The sequence below is a fragment of the Zonotrichia leucophrys genome, chromosome 18 (assembly GCF_028769735.1).
Source record: "Zonotrichia leucophrys gambelii isolate GWCS_2022_RI chromosome 18, RI_Zleu_2.0, whole genome shotgun sequence".
NCBI lineage: Eukaryota > Metazoa > Chordata > Aves > Passeriformes > Passerellidae > Zonotrichia > Zonotrichia leucophrys.
This window is the reverse complement of record NC_088187.1, coordinates 1,485,765-1,509,688: the sequence shown is the minus strand read 5'-3', so window position 1 is coordinate 1,509,688 and position 23,924 is coordinate 1,485,765. Positions and strand designations below refer to the sequence as shown.

General features: G+C 41.9%; 1 protein-coding gene across 3 annotated transcripts in view; it reads right to left on the bottom strand.

Annotated features, from left to right (window-relative positions):
- Window positions 1-22,965, bottom strand: part of SPAG9 (sperm associated antigen 9) — a 63,667-nt gene extending 40,702 nt beyond the window's left edge. For all 3 annotated transcript variants that reach the window (XM_064728817.1, XM_064728820.1, XM_064728818.1), the window contains exons 1-3: window positions 22,531-22,965; window positions 16,367-16,487; window positions 4,158-4,228 (exon numbers count right to left, since the gene is read on the bottom strand). In XM_064728817.1, the coding sequence (XP_064584887.1) occupies window positions 4,158-4,228; window positions 16,367-16,487; window positions 22,531-22,836 (498 nt within the window). In that variant the 5' untranslated portion in view covers window positions 22,837-22,965. The remainder of the gene's footprint in view (window positions 1-4,157; window positions 4,229-16,366; window positions 16,488-22,530) is intronic.
- Window positions 22,966-23,924: the final 959 nt, after the last annotated feature.

The window sequence follows — 23,924 nt, the reverse complement described above, 5'->3', positions numbered from 1 at the left end:
CAGCCGGGCTGGGCACAAGCAGCTCCTCCCTTTGGGAATGTGCACCCAACTGTGTGCATATAGATCTTTCTCTGTACCAAATAATCTAGTTTTATTGAAGTAACATATTTATAGAATCTCCTTGATCCAGTATCAAAGTTCTAGACATCCATGTTCCACCTTTTTTCCTTTCAGGGTTTGTGGTGAGTTTCTCACCTAAGTAAAAGCACCATTCTCATGAGAGAGCTTGATGCATCTTTATCCATGCACAAGATGGTGTTGCTGGCAGATACATTAGTAAGTAAAGATGTTACAATCCAGGTTTTATAGATCAAGCTGTTAATGCTCAGCATAAGGCTTTAGAAAAACTATTTGCTTGAATTGATATCCAAAGTCTAATCTCACAGACAATTTGACAGCTGCCCATGCTTAGCTATAATTGTAAATAGACAACTCCACTAGCCTTCTCTTCCTGTCCCCTGCCCAGGGACTTGCTAGGGATATGTTTATCCTAATGAACCTGACAAAGTCCATTCTCAATGCCAGAGCCAGGCTCACTGTTCTGTCACATTGTATCAGTGCAGAACACTGAGAAACTTCCATGGCCCAATTATGCTTCATTAAATTAAGCCCATATTCTATGTGTCAGGGAAAGATATCGAACCACCTCAGCCTAGTGCTTCCCAAAGGAGAAAAAGAATAACTTCCTTTAAAAAAGAAAAATTAGGTTTATTTTGGAAAGCTGCACAGAGAGAGGCCACAAGTATTAGTCAATTCTCCAGGAGATCTCAAGTATTGCTTTGCCTCAGTTTCCCAAATGAGTAATAAACATAAAAGCCTTAGCCAAGTCTTTAAAAAGCCAGTGCCATAGTTATGAAGTTATGTCCTTTAGCTCTGCAGAAAAAAGAAAGTAAGATCCTTTACCTCCTACTCACCAGGTAAAACCACCCTGAATGGTTTGCTCTCAAAGAGGCAGCAGCAGCAGTGCATCATCTCAGCAGCAAAGGCAAAAAATTGCCACCGTAAACCATTCTGCTTTCCAGCACACTGCCCTTCGCTGTATAATTGCTTCCTTCATCTAGTCCTTTACAGTCAGAGAAAGATGGAAACAAGATTTTGCATAGTTAGGTTCCAGAAGTTCCACCCCAGGAACTCCAGCACATAGTTTTGTCACTCATCTCATCTGAGTGTTAAAGCAGAGTATGATCAGTGAAAGATCAAAACCCACTGCAAGCACAGGAAAGACAAGGAACCAGAGCACAGAAGTCAGAACATGTTCAGGCTGTTCCAGCCATTCTGCTCAGACCAAACATTTTATCCTCTTCACTACCTGCTACACCTCACCTTCCAATCTGCCATCTCAACTGCTCAGGTTCTCATACCTGTATCAAGCCAGTTAGCAGGAAGGAGGCTTAATGGGATATCCTGCATTCACACCAGCCAGCCCACTGCCCTCTCCAGAGAGCAGCAAGACAGACACTGATTTAACAGAAGGATGATGGAGGGTAAAGCCTGTCTCCACAGCTCTCCCCATCCGGGGTATCTCTGCAGCTGCAGACACTTCACTGCTGGGCAGGCTGGTGCTGGAACTGCAATGCAGACCCTGTCTCTGGCAGGTTGAGCTCCAAGGAGAACTCCCAGCTCTTACCACAACACATACACTGTAGAGAGGAATTGATTCAGCTCTCTGCTTCACATCCCTGGTAGAACTCACCAAGGTGACTCAGCTTCAGTAGGTCTTGGTCCATTAGGATTTGAAATGGGTGACATTCCCTGGGGTGCTGAGCCACCACCTTTGCTGGGCAGTGAACTCCAGCAAAGGCAGCCACAGACAGACAGGGACGGCTGAAAGGTGGATATTTTGAAGGACATGGATACTGATTCAGGTCAGTAGTTGGAAGAGAAAGACATCCAACTTTGAAATATTCATCAGTGAAGTAAAGAATAAGGGTGGCTGGGAGGTAGAAGGAAACAAATAATGAAGATGGAAGAGAGAAAAATCGTCAGAAATTAAGACTGCACAAAATGTATTTACATCGCATCTTTAACATGACATCTGTCAAATAAGCATCTTAGAGCTAAAATTAAAAAAAAAAAAATCTTTCTAAATGTTCTGTCCATTATTTAGTCAACTGAAAGAAAAACAATTGCCATTGTAAGTACCAAAGATGGATTGCTTGTAAAGAAACAGTGAAGTGGACTCAGAAGGAAAGAAGTCTCCCTTCCTAGTAAAACATGAAAGAAAAAAGTTTAAGAACCAAGTATTTGATAGAAATATTTGATCCAATAAAACTGATAAACTTAAATGCTGAAAGGAGATTGGATATCTGCCAAAACACCTTGCATTAAAAGAAGAAAGTTACTATACAGATATAAAGTTTTAGAATTTGTTGGTAGAAAGGGAAGCAGGAAATCACAAAAGGAATGGAGAGTAGAGCATTATTATCAGCCAGTCCTTTCCAGTTCCCAGGGATTTCTGCCCCTGAGTCTCAGACATGCACCAGGATACAACATTAAAATATTGACATGCTCAATCCTTTAAAGAGGTGCATCTTTGCAAGATTCACTCTGGTCTGGAAAACAAAAAATCAAGGAAGCAATCATATTGAAAGCGAGGAGTACAGAAAACAGATCTAATTTTAGGAGAACAGAGGTACTGATATACCATGGTGCACTACAAAATATTTCTTTATGAAGAACGGATAGTCAGCCCAGTAACAGTAAAACCCAAGGAAACATCTCTCCCTACACCAAAGAAAGCAAATCTAAGATGTAAAAGAATTTAATAAATTGGAATCAAACCAGCAGAGGCTGTTGTCCATTTTGGAGCAAAACTTATGCAGAACATGACATTCAGACATATCATGACATGATGTTCGGAACATGACATTAGCGTTTCATTGAGTTGTGCATTGAATGGTGCCCAATACATTTAATCTTTAATTCTGTGAAACAGGATTCAATGAAAACCTGTCAGTTCTATTGTGACAGAACCCACAGGTTCGAATTACAATAGCTGGAACTCTGCAAGCATCCAATACTCTGAAGTACTTCCAGATCAAAAGGAGGCCAAACCTCAGGGCAGCATTCAGATTTGTCACTTCTATTTAGATTTCCAGTTTTCAACACATGTTGAAAACTATCTGGTTTTCTAGATAGTCTAAAGCATTCTAAAGCAGCTACCTAGTAACAAATGTGATTTTTAAAATGCTATCATTTTAGTAAACACATTATTTTTAAGAGCTTCAGAAGTCTTGTCACACAAGCACTACAGACTAGTCATGGTACCAAGTCACTTTTCAGCTGCTGTCAATATAAAACACCTAACGTTGCTGAAAGCATTCAAGATAACCAAATCTGACATCTGTATCTGCTTCCCCTTTCCCCACAAGGGTCTTTTGGACTGGGAGCAGTCAGTATGGCATTGATCTCTTTGATAGCAATGATCTCTGACCTTCCAAAGGCAAAGCAAGGAAAGTAAGGAGAATTGTGCCCAAGTGACACTCTAGATTAATCAGAGTAATTCAAAGGACCTAGTGACCTCCTCACTAAAATATGTATATGACTTAGGCAGTAAAACATCCCTGCATGGCAAAGACAACCTGCTAATGAAAACTGAAGCACTGCAAGTCCTGGTTTTGTGCTTTGCACTCAACTTAAACAGTGTGGTTCTTATTTATTTAAATTAACAAATTCTAACTTTTTCTATATTCATCAGCAAATCCCATTTTCAATAGGTATCAACAAAGTATGGCATGGAATTTTATAAATCACAAATCCCAGCAGGCTAGGTTTTGAAAGGATTTTTTCCTTCAATGGTACAAATAAAACCAACACAGAAAATTGACAGAAAGAGTACAAAAATGTAATTTCATTTCTATCTCTTTGAAGCCTATTAGTGTGTTTTGAAAAATTGCCTCTGAAATATGGAAGAACAAATTCCTTTTTAAAACTTCTCCATACCTGACAAAGCTATAAAAATGACAGATGTGTAATCAAACATTGAGAAATAGTCACTGAGATGTGAATGAGAAAAACTACATCACCACATGAAGCCTGGTTACAACTTAGTGTACAAACCAAAATATTCAATAATTTTCCCAATTGCTCACAACACAAGGTTTTCCACAGATATATTTTTACAGATACCCCAAAATCATCTTGATGTAACAACCTACCTCTGTATGTCTTGAATGAAGTGCATTGTATTCCTTCTTGAGTTCTGCCTCCCGCTCCTCAAGTCTGCTAACTGGAAGAAAAAATAAAAATAAAAGAATTAAAATTAACCTCAGAGTTCTAGTAAGTGAGACTGACTTGCCTGGGACTAAGCAAACAGATTAGAGTATTCCTAGAAGTGAATAGCACAAAGCAGGATAAAAAGTATGTCAGTGGTTATGTTTTTAAGCTCTTATCACTGAGCTTTCTAAGTACATCAACAGCAGCACAATACTGCAATTTGCATTCCCCTAAGGAGCCCAAGTCCTATTTTCCCCTGCTGATTGCTAGGCCAGTGACAGGGGATTTTTCTGTTCCAGGCCAGCTTACTGCTCACCCCAACCCAGATTGCTTCACATGGAAACGGCAGGAAGAGGCAGAGGCCATGTCACTCAATCCAAGATGAAGCCATGCGCTCCAACTAAGGTCCTACATCAGTTCCCTAAAACACATCCACACAATTTCCAGAGGTGTTTAACCAGGACAAACATAGGCAAGGTATCTGTTAAAATACGTTCAAGCCCTGTGTGGTACAGAAATTAAGGTTTCTGCTGGCACTCACTCACACTTCACTGAGCATTAAGGCAATAGATTTAAAGAGAGAAAACATTTGAATACTTCTGCAGGTATTCCAGGAAATTAAAAATAGATCTAGCAGATTTAGGAGAACTTTAAAATGTAAGTTCTTATTAGAGGGAGATGAAACCAACTGAGCAGCTCAGTTCATCTGTGCTGCGTTACAGCCCAGATGAAACTGAGCCGAAACAAACTGTGATCTCCCAATGCAATTCATTTGCAGAAAAAGTAACAGAATTCAGAACCTTCTACACACAACTTATTGTGTCATTCAAACACAAAACATTTTTGCTGCTTAGATGTGAATTATATCTATTCAGGTATTTTTGAACACAATATTCATGTGACATAAGCACATGTATCAAATTGTGTAACTGAGCTTATTCTACTAGCTATGTTTAAATATCCCTGGGAAAGTTCAAACTAATAGTTCCATGTTTCCAGAGAGTCACTGCCAGACACACATTATCTGAAGACAAATGTCCAGACCTTCTCTGCTCTTTGCATACTTTCGTGTTGCCAGCTGGGTCTCCTGAAAATTAATTCTCCATATATCATTTCTTTTCGATCTATCTGTATTTTGGCACAGTATTCAATCGTAAGTATGTTTTAAAGAAAAAAACTCTTTGCTCAAGTCAAATGGGTGAACCAAAATACATAACTGTCTACTCACTCAAATTTGTATAAACATTCTGCACTACTAATCTAATCTTGCTCTTATAAGAACATTACGCTCCTTGCTACAACCTTTTGCAGTCCACCTATAAATATATGGCCAAAATATTACATCAAATATTATTTATACCATTGCCAGATCTAATGCTTCCATTTCTGCCCTGTTATCAAACAGAATAAAAGCTCTTTGGATCAAACAGCAGCAGGGAAGGCACAAGTCTCTATAACACAACATAGAGAAAAATTTATTTTACAGCACAATGCATGCATCAAAAAATACATATTTATGTAATGCAGAACACTACTAAACAGAAGAGTTCTGTTTATTGTTTTGATGCACAAGGTGTTTTAAGTCTCCTTGTACATTTGAAGTGCAGTTTTATGGAAGCCTTTGGGAAGACATTACAGAAGCAAGAGTCAGAACTTATAATTAACACAGCTATGATGTGACAGACCATATTTTATACACTATCTTTGCCTGATTTACATCCAAGTCATGAGTTACGAGATGCTAAACAGCTGCCCATCAGAAATACTCAGCAGGTCTCATGTGAGCACACTGTGCCCAGGCTGTGTATCACAGATCCCAGAGGATCTCCCTTGTAAACCTTTCCACTGTGCTAAACCCTCTTTGGGAAAACAGGAGATCAAAAAGTGCTAACTGTATGACTGCTGGACCTTGTATTTGCTGAAACCAGCTCCCTCTCCAACAAACAGTGTCCAAGGATCCTCCCCTGCTGCTTTGTGCTGGGTGGTGAAGTCACGGCTCAATTCAGCCTCGCCCGGAACTCCCACACACACCAGGGTGATGCACCCAACACTGTTTAGCGAGTTCATGTCTACACAGCGTAGCCAACTCCAGGGATGAATTCTACAAGTGAATCTGGGAAAGTATTCAACAATACATTTAATGAAGATTAACACTATGTCATGGTTTGACCAGGAAGGAGTGGGAATTCTGGGAAGCTGTGGTCAAACCAATGAAGGTTTTGGGTTTCATACTGACACCTGGTGTAGCCAGTGGGGTTTGGACACACCTCCGAGAATACACAGGGGTTAAAAGCAAGGCACTGCCCTGGCACTTCCTCTTTGGGACATCGTCGGGCGAAGAGGTCAGATCTCTTCCCCCGCCCGGCCCGCTGCTGCTGGGCGGGGAGGGGCGGCCATGCGGTAGGCCAGGGGCCTGGACAGAGGTGGGGGTTGAGGGGGCTTTCAAGGATGGAAGGGTGGCGGAGCCCCAAGAGACATCGAGACATCGGGCAGCCAGCCCCCCCCCCCCAGGAGAGAGAGAGAGGGCCGGCCCAGGAAGAGAAAAGGGGGGGGAAAAGAGTGCCCGGCCGGCCGCAGCAGCAGCACGTGTGGGAGTATCATCTCGTCCCAGGACAGACAGAGACTGAAAACTTTTAACCCTTTCTTGCATGATTGGGGCCTTGCAAAAATGCTAATCCTCCTCGAAGCTGAATAAGAAGGGAGATAAGAGATGAGATAAGATAAGGACCTGGCCCAAAGAATGTGGAGATGATTGGATGGGGAGAGATGATTTGGAGTGGCCTTTTGGCTGGACTTTTCTCGTGGCTATGGACTCAGTTGTTCCTGTGACACAGACTGCATTTAGGGGGAGGCAGTGCCTCAAAACCAGGAAGGTTCTTCGTGAGGACCCCCCGGCCCCAGGGGGTTGGAAAAATATGGGGGGGACAGATGTCCCAAAAGCAGAGACTGTGCCTTTTTGGAGTGAGACAAGGCATCCTTGAAAGACAACCCTAAAAGCAGCTCTGGTCCATGCACAGTGGTGAGAGCACTGGGCATGGAAGGACGATGTTACAAGCGGCAGAAGGACTTTTTTCCTTCCGGGCGGTGCCGAAGTAACAGAGAAGCACACGAGGTTTCAGTGTGTTTCCAGGAGAAGCCTATGGAACGAGAAGGACTCCTTTCCTCTTCATGAACTGATGTTTGAGTATACTAAAGTGTCGTGCCGGGCTGGGCAGTTGGTGTTTTTGAGAGAATGTATTGGATTGGGAAAGTCAGGTGGTGGGGGAGGAGGAAAATGGTTTTTTTGTAAGGTTTTCAATTCTTTTCTTCTTTTTCCTTATAGTCTCTCCCTATTTTCCTGTAGTTTAAGTAATAAAGTGGTCTTTATGTTTAAGTTAGAGCCTGTTTTGCTTATTCCTGGTCACATCTCACAGCAGACACCAGGGTGAGGCATTTTCATGGGGGGCACTGGCTCTGTGCCAGGCTCAAACCATGACACACTACATCAGGTGTTACCAACACCCTTCTTTGCAGCTGTCCAAAACCAGCCTTCAGGAAATCCAGAAAAGCATTTCCCACTGTTATGGATACAACACACACTTTCACAGAGGTTGAGGTTCCATAAAGAAGCACACCACTTTTTCCATCTGTGAAGAAAGAAAAGCTTTAAATGTTTTTAAACTTTAATGGCTCAGTTATAATAAATAGTTCCTTGAATCAAGTAATGGAAGACAAATGCAGGTGGCTAGTGACGCTGCACAGTCAAGGGGGATATCTCCATGAGATCTGACCACTGTTTTCATTAAGTACAAAGGTTAAAACTATTAATGGCCCAGAAGATGATATAACTTGACATTAAGCACTTTCTTCTGGAAGTCATTTCCAGCTGTGCAACAGTGCTAGAGATAGAAGTTTCAGCCAGAAGAGGATGTACACTAAGTTACATACCCTCAACAGACACCACAACAGTCCTGAGAACTGGTTTTTCCAATACCTGCAGGATGAGATATAGCACCAGAAATCTATTCTACCCAAAATATGCCTCCCATCAAGATATGATCTTGCAGAACAAACCAACAGAATACACTATATTTTTCCAATTAAACATTGTGCAAGAGATCAGATATTCCCCAAGGATCAGAAATCACCACCAACTTGATCACAGAGTCAGAAGAATTTTGAGGAAGACTACCAGATTCTCACCCCAAAAACTTTGAGAAACTTAAGTCCCATCAGCAGTAAGAGGAAACTAAATAGGAGGGCAAAATGCCTTTCACTGGCATCCAGAAACACGTTTTAAACTGAATTGTTGCCAGTTCCATTTTAATACACCAACATACAAAGGAGTGGAAGTCTGGCCCTGATAACACCTCAAGAGGAATGGAGTTGGGTGCTGGCACTGCCTGCCACATGCTGAGCCTGCCAAGTCTGATAGTTCCTATCAGACTTAAGTAACAATACAAAAAGCTCCTCTGATATTTCAGTCGCAGACTTTTTTCCACTAAGATGTCAAATTCTTATGTGTGGATGATAAAATTAGTTTGATTATATATATCCTAAAAGCAAAAGTATCCATTGTCTCTGTGCAATGTGTCTTTACAAAGCCATTACAAAGCCTTGTCACATCAAGGAAGACCTTACATTGCAAGATTACATTGTTTAACATAATGCAGGTGCAAATGTAACACCCAACAAAAAAGTTGCACTACTCACTCTTAGAAGCTTATGTTGAAAAAATAGAAAGGTCTTCAAGCATCATGAGCATAAAATGCAAATATTCTAATGCTTTTAGGCTGATGAGAAGGCATCCCCCTGAAACATCTCCACAAACTCAAACCCAAGGTCTAGTGCAAGCTTCTCCAGCACTGCCAATGTTCTAACACCTTTAATGACCTGAGATACCAATCTTGATGAAGGTTCTCCCACAGAAAACCAATTAAGCCTAAAAATATGATATTAAATGTAATAGTAAACTAGAGAAACTGGAGTTTCTGTCTCCTGACAGTATTATGAGGAACTAGGCAACCAAGCTGCCCACTCTGCCTGTTCAAAAGTCAGAGCTTACCTCCCAAGTCTGATGGCTTTTACCAAGTTTGGAACACCCTTCATCTGTATGTTGTCCTCTGCCTCAAACTCCTGATAAGCCTGAGGGGGAGAAAGAGAAACAGACCTGCTAGAATGGCAAATCCAACCAGTGTGATGCCTTCAAGAGGAATTACAAGTTCTTCCTACACAAGCCAGGACAGAGATCCAGCTAATTAACAAGCCCTTCCTGGCATCAGGACTGTCTGAAGACTCTCCTTGGACAGCTTTCATCTGGCTCTATTCTTTAATGCAGGTCCCACACCAAAGTTAAGATACAGATCCAGAAGGACCTTATGACCTCCTAAATAGTTGCCAAAGAGCACACACATCACTCATGGACTGAAAAGGGGACTAAGCTATCAAACAAGTGTTTAACCTGGAAGTGGTAAGGCCTGCAAATCAAACCAGCACAGAAATCTAATTTGTAAAACAAGTGAAAAATTCAACCCCTTGACAAGACCAACATGTTCAAGTAGCTCTTACACTGTGAAATACAGTTCTAGATCTCAGTTTAGTAAGTAGAGCACTTGAAATTATGAAGATCATTTAGCTGTCAAGAATGCTCTGTTGATAGCAAGTATCAACACATGCAGCAGCAATGGTCTTATCCCTGACACTTCTGGACTGTTCAAGTTTGCACTATGTCTCAGGCACACAAAATCCCTGCAATTTGTTATCAAAAACTCAAAACAAAACTTAAAAAAAAACCAAAACTCTTTAAACATTCTGCTACAACATTTAATATAAAGACAACCATATGCCAGGACATTCCTCACATAGGCTGAAACTCAAACAATCAAAAATACCTATCAGAAACTTCTACACAAAATCAAGCCCAAAATCCAACCTCTTGCCCAGTCACTGCAAAAGAGGTGTTTTACTGAGAAAACTTTTGATTGACTGCTTTGCAAACAATGGAATGCTCCATTTATACATTTGGCTATTGAAGCAACTCCCTGTCTGATAAAATCCACATCAAGTCAGTGTGGACACAGAAGCTTTAGCAGACTGGATTTGTTGTAAAAGCCAGTAAAAACTCAGGAATGTAAGATTCTAAAAGACATTTAAAGTAATTTTCTTAAGTTACTGCAGTATTTTGAGCAACAAAATCACTATAACAACCAAACTCCAGCACATAAACTACAATACTCCCTTAACTTAAAAACACACATGAGCAGTTAACTATACACCAGTGAATTTCAAGCTCTTCTCACCACTTTTGCTCAGGTATATTAACAGCAAAGCTTAAAGCAGGCCAATCACTGTTCTAATTTCCTACTCCATTTTATTTTAGCCTTGAGTCCTGTAGCTTGGCTCAGTGCCTGCCCTGGAGCCAGCTGTACCCCCTGCTCCATCTAGTGGGCTGCTGGCTCCCAAAACCACACAGACAGCAGGTCTTTGGGAACAGAGCTGGGAAGCCAGGGAAGGCACGGTGAAATGCACAGTCAGGATGAAAGCCTCCCCTTCCAGCGCACCCTGGTACTCACACTTCTTACAGAAGGATTTTTCAGGTGCAGTGACTGACACCTGTGGCACAGTGTAGCAAAGGGCAGGGGGAATCTGCCTGGTAAATAAACCTGAGATAATGAGTGATACCATCAGAGATGAGGAACATCCACACTGAGAACACACTAGCAAAGAGTTCAGTTCCACACCTGCTAATCAAGAAATACAAGAACCCAAGCCATTCCGTTCCTCCTTTGCTGGAAATCAGATTAGTTCTACTGCTGGCAGCCTGTGAAAATGAAGCAGGAACAATCCAGGTCCCCAGTGAACAAACCTGAACTTTTCAACTTCTTTCCAGGACCTATTGAAAAGCTTTCTTGTATTCCTTGAGATACACACCAGTAGAGCCATCCCTAGAAGCAGCATTTACTGACAGAACTGTTTCACACCATTTTAGTTATTCACATCGCCATCTGTGCAGATACACAAATCAAGTCTCAAAACAACTTTCTGGGAAGTTTCTGTTTCCGTTAAACTTCACAGCTGAAAGTTCACATCAGAGACTCCCTGTTAACTACAGAGCCACATGAGCTGCATGATATCCCATGTGCAGAGATCTTAGATATTGGATACCTTCAGATTATCTAAGAGTGACTGTCTGCCTGGGTGTACATTACAGCAATGCTGGTGTCCTGAGAGCTCAGAGGAGAAATCAGATATCAAATACCATCTGAAGAACATTCACAACAAAACCTGGTCTTGCATCTTCACTTGAAGCCAATGAAAGCAATAGTTCTGTTTAGCTTCTGAGAAAAACAAATGTTTTTAGGTCAGCTTCCAAAGCATTTGTCTCATATACCAAATAAAACTTTCAGCAAGCAATAACTGCAGAGTATCACCTGACATGGAAAATACCATCATCTCAAGAGTTGTGTCACAACATTTACAGCTCCAAAACTCAAGAGCTGTTTCTTGGGATTATACTCATTTGGGGTTTGTTTGTTTTGTTAGGTTTCCCTCACAAATGCAGTTTTCTCCAAACGTAATCTATCTTGCACACAAAGCTCAGGTTTGATAAAGTCAGGTATGTAGATATATCTGTTTTCTTGTCAAATGCAGTTTGTTATTTTGGTTGTACTTTAGCACTAGGCAGATCCAGAAAAGGAGCCAAATCTTTCAAGTCCCATAGCCTACCACCTCAATTAGAAAGCATAGAAAGCACTTCAATCATGCAGACATGGTGTTTTTCAGATTCTCTAATAAATAAGTTACCCCAAGAATGATTCCTCCAGAAAGCTTATGCCAAAGCTGTTCCATTCCTGTAGTAAGTCAAAATATACTAGCCATTTTTTATTCCCAAAAATTTAATTAACTTATAGCCTGTAATACATACAGAAAACTGACATTCCCAGAAAGAGGCAAGGAAGGAAACTAAAATAAACCTCTGTAGCCTGCCCGCTCCGTCCCTCCCCTCCCCCCATCCCCAGCCAGAACTCAGTGGAACATCCCATGAGCCTGAGAAGATCTTATCCCTTCCTGTAACTGGAGACTGAGCACTATCCCAGCAGTATCGTGTGCATTCACAGAGCACTGCTGGACAAATGAGCTGTGTATTGCTATTACAAGTTTTTAACAGCCCTCTGTTTTCCAGGTCCAGGGTTGACATTTCAAATATTTTAATGCTGCAAACAAATTACAAGTAGCACAAAGGCATCTCACAACAGCAAAGACTTGAAGTAATGTGGAAGTCAGGTATTTTCAAATTCTTCTAAGAAATACTTAAAATTATATCACAACCTGGCATTGGCCTCAGATATACCACTGCAAAACAAAATAATGTTATCTACTAAACATGTGGCATTATCATGTCCACAGGTGCCCTCTGCTGCTGAGAAGGAAAAAATTACATGAATTCTGGGTAAGTCATAAACCCAAAAATAAACATTTGTCAACACTCAGTAAAAGTTTACTATAGACTCACAGCAAGAACTTCTAAAATCTCTGCCTGTACCAACATCATTCCTAAACAAATCCCCAGAAACTTTCTGCTATTTAACTTGCTTGAGCTTCCACATGGCACAGACTCCAAGAATACAGGCCCCTTTATATACTGCCCCTCTCTGTCCAGGTACTGCTGAGAGCCAGGCCACACAAGGGACAGGAACAACCCAGGGAAAGTTAAAGCCAAGAGCAGCAGTGCAAAATGAGATGAAAAGCTGGATCATAAGACAAGGAGCTCCAGACAAGCTCTTGATTTGAGCCCATTCCTGCACTCAAATAGAAGCCACAAATCCTTACGCCTCTGCTCTCCTTCAAGCAGTTCTAAAGTTTAATGAATTTATCCCAGATTGCCACATATTGCACCATTTTTTTGCAGCAAACTTGACTTAGGCAGCCACCACATCTCATCAAGTATCAGGACTGAGTGCTACCCATCATGCAGGAGTGGTAACTCCAGTGCATCTGCTTCCACCGTTCAGGATTTCATCATCTGCTAGGCTCACAGTGCTTCCAGCTGTCATCTCCCCCTCTTTCCACCTCCTAAAAAAGAACAGACCACTTCAAGGTAGTTCACTCACGTGGCAGCAACTGTTTCAATTTCTGATGAGGCGAAAAGAAGTCAGTGAACCACAGGAAGGGTGCAACTGCTTGACACAAAATAACCTCTGGATTTCACTCCAGGAATTTCAGAAGGCAGCTTTATTCTAACCGAAATGATTGAATACAGGGCGAACGATGCAATCCCACAGAGTAAATTTAAGTGCAAAGAAATACATTTTTTTCCTTTTGATTTAGTATGACAATCACTTAGACTGCACAAACAAGTACTTAAAATTCAGGACATAATAACCATAACTTCTTAACTGGCACACAGATTTAAGCACATACAATCAAGCAGAACTCAACCATGTGACTTAAGAGCTGTCCCAGCTGACAAGTCTTCACTAAATGCTCAGCACTGCCAGTGTTAAAGAGAATGAGTCAAAACTTTTTAATGGGCAAAACTTGTTCTCACAGGCTTTGCTTATTTGAGCAAAAACAGAGCACAGGCAGCCTACACAAAGCAAAAAGTCTTGCAGGTAAAGTATGACATAGAACCATGTATTACCTGTTTTCCATTCCAATCTATTACTCATATCACCAGCTGATGTTGTGATCTCACTCTGCACTCCAGACCCAGGTTTTATTTGGTTACTTGCTCTGTGCCAGACATTTGCAACTGCCATTACCAGTGATAACACTGCCACCGTTTTGAATGTTGACGTGGTAACACAGTTAGCAATACCAGAGCCTAACTTAGATGCACAGGCAGTACTATAGAAGTAGAAGAGAAAAAGAAATATAGCTAAAAGACTTGGAGCTGAATTAAAGTGACACATCGATCATTTGGATTGTACAACATGCCAGCAAAACAAGGTAATGCAGTAAGGTTAAGCTGCTTCACAAATATGTACTTGTATGGTTTTCATACCTTAGAAATTTAGATCACTAAAAAAAAACAGTTAACTTGCATAATATTCATTAGGTGTTCAACAAATGTGCTTATGTCCCCTTTGATCTTGCTCTGCATCAGCAGCATGACAAATCTTCCCAGCAGCCTTTCATGCTGTCCCAGACAGCTTATCAAGGCCAAGCATAAGCAAGCTCAGTGTTTAACCCAGCCCTATTGTTTCTCCAAATATACAGTTCTGCCATCACAGAAGGTTTTTCTCCAATACAAAGATTTTTTTCTCTAATAAATAGATTTTGGAACTGTCTAAAATCATTGTTTCATCACTAGACCTTTACGTAGTTATGGTAACTGTTTTTAGTAACATTACTTCTTACAATAAAAGTAGTTGTAGCAACTCTCAGTGCTTCTACTGGAACTGCTGAGTTTCTTGGGAAAATACTTTCTTTATTATTATAGATATACACACACATATACACACAATAAATAAATAAAACTTTAAAATCATACATATACTTGAAGGCTTCAAAGCAAAAAGATAATTTCACACCAACAGACTCACAGAGCAACATAAAATGTTGTTATCAATACATGGTAAATGTAATTTCTATTAGAGAAACTCCAGGTATGCTGCCACATACATTGTCAGAAATCCAACTGATTTTTCTTTTTCATGCAACCACTTTATCCTTTGGATTGTATTAACACAATAAAGCCATGGCCTACAGGACAGGATGCAATCTTGATCCACAATCTTGTTGTCAGAGAGTGGGGTCTCCCATGAACAAGCTGTTTGAGCTGTGTGTTATGAGCACAGGTCTTATAGAAACAGTATCTTTGTCACCAAAACGCCACTTAACTCCTGCTACAATGTTTTATTTTCCCCTCCTGTGAGGCTCTTAGATACACACACAACACCGTTCCACGAGATTCGCAGGGTTTCAGGTACAAGTCTCTACAATTAATCATTTTAGCCTGACTTCATCTACAAAGAGACAATCCTAGGAAATAATCACACTGGTCTTTGCTACGAAAGATTGCTTGAAGTGCTCCTTCATCCCTGCCTCTACAGGATCTGGGAATATTTGAACATGGATAATGAAGCAGGTGATGCCTCTAAGATTTGCCAACAACATTCTGAGCTGTCCAAATTTCAGTAAAATTCTGCCCTAGGTGCCACCTACATTCATCTTGACACTCAGACTAATACTCCTGCCCTGCTACAGGCTCAATCATGCCACTGAAAATTAAATTTTACAGGAAAATTTTAGAGCGTCAGCTGAAAAGAGCTATAACTTACTGTGTTAGGGGCAGGAAATGTAGCTGAGCAGAAATAAAGGAAGAAAGAGTAGTGAAAAGGGGCTACTTTTGAAGACTGACACTGCTTTTAAAAACTGGTCATCTCTCAGCCTCATCACAATTCTCACTTTACATTCCTGCAGAGTCCAGCAATAAAAGCTTGATATTAACTGATGAACACACCAGTCTCACATCAACAGAAGATGGCTTAGAAGCTTGAAGTATAAAAGTAGAAAAACTGATGATGAAGTTTCATTCAATGACTGTGTGGCTGGATAAGAAGCAGCCCAGCAGAATGTCTAAACTACAAAATATTCAACTTCAAGTGTTTCAAGACAACTGATCACTATCATCTTTTTCCAAAGTTTCCAGAAGTTTTTTTCCTATTACATCTCTAAAAAGGGAAGTGTTCTCCCTAAACTGTTTTTCTATAAAAACTAAATGTCTCCTAGAAATAAATCATTTAGCAAAAATTATATAGAAGTTAATGAGAATCACCAACAATGCTCTTCTCCTCCCAGCTGTGCTTCTAAACCTGAAGATTACCTTTATTTTAGCACAGACAACTGTTTAATAGGAAGAAAATATCTTATTTTGTTATCACTAACAAGGAAGTAATCAAAGCATCTTCTGAAAAAAAGTTGCTAAATGTGAAGAAAGCACTGTCTAAAAGGTAAGAAATACAAGCAGGACACCAGAAGAATCAATTACAAGTCACAAGCTTGTATCTGACTTGTTTGCCTTAATTCTAAAGAAAACAGACTTGCACAAGAGTTAAATCCAGTTATCTGTCTAAGTACAGGAATCAGAAGGCATGTGCATTATCACTTTACAGAACAAAAATTAAAATGCACTAATACACTTAAAAGGAGAGCACCATGTTTTACTTACTTTGATCAGCATAGTTTTTTGCTTTTAGTTCAAGTTGTCGAGTTTGTGACTCTAATGCTTCCACTCTGGTCTGTAAGTCCTTTTTCTCTTGTTCTTGAGAATCTTCAAACTCAATGAATTTCTAAACAACAAAAAAATAGTTAAGTTAGACCAAACAACTAATTACAGGTTTTGCAGCAGGTAGGAAGAAACACAGCAGCCCTTCACAGCCAGGAAGGTGCAATGTGGTTTCCAAACCAACTGAATAGATCCATAGGCCACATTTAAACACAAAGAACTATTTCAGTCCAGGTCCATCAGTCAAGCACCCAGACTAGGTTATACTGTGTAATAACTTGCAACTAAGTGCCAGCTACTCCAGAGAACCTGCTTGGGATTAACATAAATATGAATTATTTCATTATTGTCTAACTTAATGTACAACAACTGCCAACAGTGCATGTGAACACAGGGAGCCTGGGTATCCTTAGTCTGACTAAGGAACATCAGTGAAGTTATTTTCACCCATAAGCCACAAAGGTACACACTGCAACAGGGACACACTAGCAGTAGTACCAACCAACCTGATTTGATATCTTTTCCATTCCCACCCAATTCTGCTATAAATTCTCATAGTCTTCATCAGATCCTTAATAACCATCTACAATCTGTCAACTCCACAGAAAACTCTGTGCTGATCACCATCACCTTCTGTTTCCTTGGTTTACCACACTTCTGATTACCCATATTCTGGAATTCACTGATGAATGCATCAGTGTTTACATTCTCTAACATAAAAATTACCAACACGCCATTATAGCAGCTTTGAAAGCACTTTTTTTTGCTATTTATCTTACCTAAAAAGTCAAGAAATTCCATATGTATTACTGGCACAAAGAACACTTCTAAAAGCCAAGGATATTTTAGGTCATGCAGTACTCTATGCTCTGCATTGCAAGGAGAAGACAAGGCCACCAACACAAGTTATGCAGAAGGCTCATAGAACAGGGAGGAGAAGCAGACCAGAAACCTCTGCAGGAAAACATCCTTAACATCCGCAACAGTTAAAGGGGCAAAGGCAGCTGAGGACCACATGGCAGAAAAGGGACAGTGAAGGCAGCAACTTGAAAACAGTAACCTGATTTGAATATTTTTTCCTATGTATTGTTTGGAAAATTTAGTGGGAAAAGTATTTCTAACGGTCATACATCAACTGTTAATGAACTATTACTACATTGTAGCCATTGCTCACACATTTTTTACAAAAGCAGAAATTCATAACCTTATGAAAAGGGCTTCAGTTGAACGGGATCATCAGAAGTTCTGATTAAAAAGTACTTCAGATGTAGAAATGCATCAAAACCTATGAAGCGAAACAAGAGTCCCTTTCAGACATGCTCTGCACAGCTATCACAGGACTGGGCATGGTGTTCATATGACTGTGCTTGAAACCAAACCACAACAATTGAGGAAGAGCTGACATAGCCCAGGTAGCTCTGCTTTGGGTGCTGCCATTGAAAAATCCCTCCTCAAACACAGATGTGCAGGAATCTTTCTACATCGCCCACACGAAGTTTGGGAATATTAATTAATCCATGTAATTTGAAAACCTCAATGATTAAGTTTGTTTCATTTCTTCTTTGTAGTAACTGATTCAAGACTTTTGCCCATTTAATATTCAAGTCACGTCTGGCCAATTCTTGGCAGACTCCTTTTTCAAAAAGGGCTTCAAAGTTTGACACAAATTAGGTACTGGGGCTAAAGTTACACTAAACACAGGAAGTTTGTTACACTAAACATGGGAAAACATGAAATAAGAATTATAAAACTGTACCATCTTTGTTTAGTTGTTTCTCTGATGATTTCCCAAAAATATGTCATAGCTTGTTAAAGGCCAGGGGCAATTATACTCATGAATAACAAACAGCCATTCAGAGCCATTAATGTCATTGTTACTCATGAAACCACAGAGAGATATAACTTTGTATTTCCTCTCAAGTTCTTCAACTGCAAGTGATAAAACTGTTTTTCCCTAAAACGGAAAAAGTTACCTTCCATTAGTTTACCTTCATTTTGTTAAAGTCCAAATTTACATTACTATACTTGAAAGCATTTCTGTAATTACACCTGAGTATTTTTCCCTCCCCTGCTGTAAACTATACCTGATCAGATCTTGGGATTGAGAACTTTGGACTTTGAATACTTTTATTTGGTTTCATTTCTCCTTCTGGTGATGGTATAATGACAAACACAGGCCCAGCAGATTGATCATCACACCCTAACTAAGCCTGCACAAGTATGACAGAAGAACTAGTGAGATAAACCACCACAGCAGCCAAGGACAGGCTGAGCACCCATACTAAACTACTTTTTTTAATTTACATTGATAATACACTCAACTACTACTTACCTCCTGCACTGTTTAATGTAAATACAGCAGCATATGTAGGAACACATTAGGCACTCAATAGTTATCCTCTCATTTCAACCCCAGCTACTGGTTATTCAAAACACTGAGGCAGACAAAAACCTAGTTTTCCCCATTTTAAGTGACATCTTGTTTGGGCCACAAAGATGTACTTTACAACTCTCATGAGAAGTGTGAGAAGTGAGATTTTTGGTACTTTTTTTTTTAAGAACAAGCTGAAGGACACCAACCTGTCTTTAAAACAATCAGACCAGATTATATAAGATTACAGAAAATACAGCTGGAATGATCCTTAAAAGGCCATCTTGTTTCCAGGTTCAGAGCTCCTCCTGAATGTGCCTGCTACTAAAACCCAACCTGCGATACCTTCATCAGCCATCTTTGGCAACTCCCATTTAATCCATCCCATTTTCTCCAGGCAGGATCACATGCGTCGTTTCAGACCTTTGTCCAACATGTTTTTACAGACCTCATATAAAAAGTGTAGAAAGTCCCACACAACTAAATGCAAAAATATTTATGTAATCAATTTTAAACCTACTTGAAAGCTTGCAGAGGTCCTTGGAATAAATAAGAACTCAAGACTACACAACAGCCCAGCACATTTGGAGCCCTCTGTCCTATACACAACCACTGAAGCACTCAGTAATACATTATTAGCCAAATGAAATATCTCTTCCTTTATTTATATCATCGTCTGTCTCTTTACATGTTGACTGGTTTTCCTGTCACAGGACCCAGGTGCAATGCTGAGCATATCTGATGTCAGGGTGCCACCCACTTGGCAATCTTTATTACTCTATGACACGTCCTTCAGCGATGTGTATTGCAACAATAACAGATTCTCAGCCAATGGCAAGTTCTTGGAGCAGAGAGAAAAAAAAAACACCTAAAAAGCCAGTTCAGATGGACTTGGGGGATAGAAAAACATGTGAGAATGAAAACAACCTGATAGCCATAAAATAGAGTGGAAGTTTTCTGTAAAATGCATCTCAGTTTTGTTCGTTCAAAATACTTAAACTCTTACTGCACAGTGTTTACTCAACATACAATCCTAACGAAGAAAGTTACCTGTGGGAACAGTAAGGAAAAGCAGACATTAAGTTTATGCTATGACTTAAACCAATTTTAGTAGTGGTAGATGCTTTTTCCCAGTTGCCAAAGAGTTCAAAAACAGTTTAATCCCACCAACAGCAGAAAAGCTAAAAGATATCCTAATTTGGCATAGCTAAATGGAGTAGATTTTATCCTCTTTCCAAGTGCACACAAAACACATGCCAGCTACAAGTGCAGGCCTGAAACAGCACATTGCTGCAGAAGTAACTCCTATCAGAGTATAAAATAGCAGAAGCACAAATGCTGGTTCCTCTCCCCCTTCTTTGGGGCAGGAACTGTTACCTCACAGTCACCAAGTGCAAAGGTAAGAACTGGAAGCAGAACAGCAGAGCAGCTGGTTCCTCCATTCCTTCAGCAATATCAAAAAACCTATCATGTTAAACGTCAGACAAGTGATTTCACAGCAACTACAAAGATCAAAACTGTACCCACAGGGTTAAGAAGTAGGCCCAGAACTTCTGTCAGGGTGACTTTAAAAACAATTATTCCAGAAATCCTCAGGCAACAACTTTTAAGATATCTCTTTAGTAACATGTTTTAAGCACACGAAATAAAGAAGGCAAATTACAAAAATGGGGTAAGGAGACCCCTACCCATATAGTAAACTATTTAATGTTCATAAAGATACTGTTGCAAATACATGTCCTACAACAGAAAACAAACAGAAAGTAAAAGAAGGTGTGTTAATTGTCCAGAGAAACTGTGGCTGCCTCATCCCTGGATGTGCTCAAGAGTAGGCTGGACAGGGCTTGGAGCAACATGGTGTTGCAACGATGTCCCTGTCCGTGGCAGGGGTTGGAGTGACATGAACTTTAAGGTCCCTTCCAACCCAAACCATTGTGTGAAATTAAGAACAGATGACAATAAATATGGAACTCAGCAGCTCAAAATTCTCCATTTTGTCACCACATGACACAGACAAACTCCAAACGAAGATAATGTGCTAAGCAAGCACCTTTTTGTCCAAGGAAATGTTAAATTTCTGTTCCCTTCTTTTACTTCAACCATACTGCACCCATCAGGTTATCTCAGCATCGAAAAAATAATTCAATGACCATGCCTGACTAACACACGCACCTCTCCTGAACACACTAGGCTGTACCTAACACTTTCACACCTGTACAGTGCAATGACCTCAGCACATCACAAAAATGACCTTTGTGCTCACCATGAAAATACAGTCTCTGGTCTAACTGCACTTTGGAAAGCATCAGCCAGGTGTCTTGCAGCATGAGCACTGGTTCTTCAACTGCATAAAGCCTGTCCTCTCAAGCTAATTTATCATGACACAGAGAAATGGAGATGGCAGGGAAGCACACTACTAAATCAGGCACTTACAGTTCCTGAAAAGCTACAACAACAAAATTAACCCCATGTTCTGTTTCATCACATTGGTACGGTTTCTGTCCAGCTGCCCAAGGCCTGTTTTTTGATCTGGCAAATGCTGCCTGTGCTTCAAACCTGATGGATTTTCTCATTAATTAGTTCAGAAAGTATTTATCAATCCCTTCCTATTACTCTCAATATAAACATATTTTCTAAAAGACCCTTTTACATCAGCTTGTGTCAGAAATAGTGTGGCAACTCCAGTCCCCTGACTGGAGTCCATAAGGCATTATAAAACCACCATGTGTTTGACAAGGAGGATGAATGATTTATCAGTCCAACAGCTGGGGGGACACCATTCATACCGCAGTTCTTCATAACAAACTGAGTCCTGGAATAATCTGCAGACAACATTCTGCACTCACAAACAAGTGTTTGTACAGGGCTAATGCTTTTTAAATTAAGCTTTTACTGTTAATGTTGTGTTCACCCTCAGTGCAGTTGTTCTGATTTTTGGAAAATTTAGAAGGCAAGCACAACCAGAGAGATTAGCACAGGACAAGGGGTCTGGAAATACATTTTTAAGATGGCTTGTTCCATTACAGATAATGCTGCCAATCCAATTTCCTTCAGGAGTTTGGCAAGACAATGAGCTGGAGGAAGTTACCCTGCACAGCTGCTTCCTATTGTATCGGTTTATAATATCAGATCAGATAATGCCTCTCAAGCTTGTTTATGCTGAAATGATTCTTGGTACAAACACTAAAATAAAAACATTTAACATCCCAAATCAGAGTCGACATCACTGGAGAGTCCACACCACCTGTTGCTGCCTACAGCTTTATGTACCATCACTGAAGGGCTTCAGCTACACACTGTGTATTTCCATGTTTTTTGTAACGCGTTGTCACTATTTTTGCAAAAATGGACAACGCGCCTCCCTCCGCGGGGAGCATCCCGCGTGGCCGTGACAGCTCAACCAGCGCACGGTTCCATGTTTGCGCCTCTCCCCTCCCTTCCCGCAGCGCTCCGCAGAAGTGACCGGGGATCCCTCCGCGATGAGCGGCTCAGGGGACCGCATGCACACGGACCCGCACGGACGGGTCCCGCTGCGGCTTAGCTGCACGGACCGGGAGGTACTCCGCGCCCTCCTCATCCTTCTTCCAAGCTGCGTCGCGACCCCAACTCCGGCCGCGCGGCCGGACGGGGCAGCCCCGGTACTCGCTCCAGGCGCCGCCCGCTCTGCCCCGGGCAGGCCCAGCGCGGGAGGTGCGGCCGCCCCCACGGAGCCGCCCCGGCCCAGCGCCGCGCTCACCTCCTCGGCCTGCTTGCGCAGCGCCTTCTCCCGCTCGTACTGCGTGAGCAGCTGCTCGTTATCGTCCCGCAGCAGCTCCAGCTCCACGCTGGTCTCCTGGCTGTGAGCGCACACCGAGTCCAAGTTCTCCAACACGGCCACCACCAGCGGCATCAGCTCGGCCACCACCTCCTCGTCGTAGCGCCCGATGAGCCGCTCGAACTCGCGGTAAATGGAGCCCGCCAGCCCCGACACCCGCTCCGACATCATGGCGGGGCCGGGCCCGCCGGGATCCTCCTGGTACACCACGCCGTCCGCCAGCTCCATGGCGGCAGGGAGTTGTGCGGGGCCTGGCGGGGCCCGGGGGTCCTGCTCGGAGCGGCTCCCTGCGGCGGCGGCAAAGCCTCGGTCGGGCCGGGCGGGGAGCGGCGCGCGTCTCTGACCTCACCCGCCGCGCCGGGCGGGGTCTGCCGGGACGGCAGCGTGGGGCGGAGCTACGGACTAGAAGCCAGCGCGGGGGGGTGTGGTCTGCTGGTGATGTCATCGAGAGGCAGGGCCTGTGCGGGGCTATGGCGGTGACTGCTCGCGGAGTTGGTGTTGCGTTTCAGGAAAATGCGTTCGGCGGGAGCAGGGTGGCAGCGGGAAGGGTTAGGCTGTCGGGGACACGTCAGGAATCACCGAATCGTCAAGACTGGAAGAGACCTTTAAAAGGGCAATAAGGCTGGGGAATGGTCTGGAGCACACTTCCTGTGAGGAGCGGCTGAGGGAGCTGTGGGGAGCTCGGCCTGGAGGAAAGGAGGCTCACGGGACATCTTATCCCTCTCTACAACTCCTCCTGTCAGGAGGGTGCAGCCAGGCGAGGGTCGGGCTCTGCTCTGCCGTGTCCCAGGGAACAAGGAACTGTCGCAGACATCTTCATATGAAAATCCTTTCCTTAGGATTTTTTCCTCCTGAGAAGCTGGGAGGCCTCAGGAACAAATATAAACAATTATTATCTGCTGCTGTGGAATGCAACAGGTGCATCTGTGATTGGTCTCATGTGCTTGTTTGTAGTTAATGGCCAATCATGGCACAGCTGGCTCGGACAGAGAGTCTGGGACTGCTGCCTTTGTTATTCATTCTTTTCTATTCTTAGCCTAGCCTTCTGATGAGAACTTTTTCATCTATTCTTTTAGTGTAGCTTTAATGTAATATATATCATAAAATAATAAATCAAGCCTTCTGAAGCATGGAGTCAAATTCTCGTCTCTTCCCTCCTCTGAAAACCCCTGTGAACACCGTCACAAGGAACAGGACAGGAGGATGCAGCCCTACGCTGTGCCAGGGGAGGTTCGGGTTGGACATTAGGAAGAAATCCTTCACAGAATGAGTGATTGGATATTGGAATGGGCTACCCAGGGAGATGTCACCGTCCC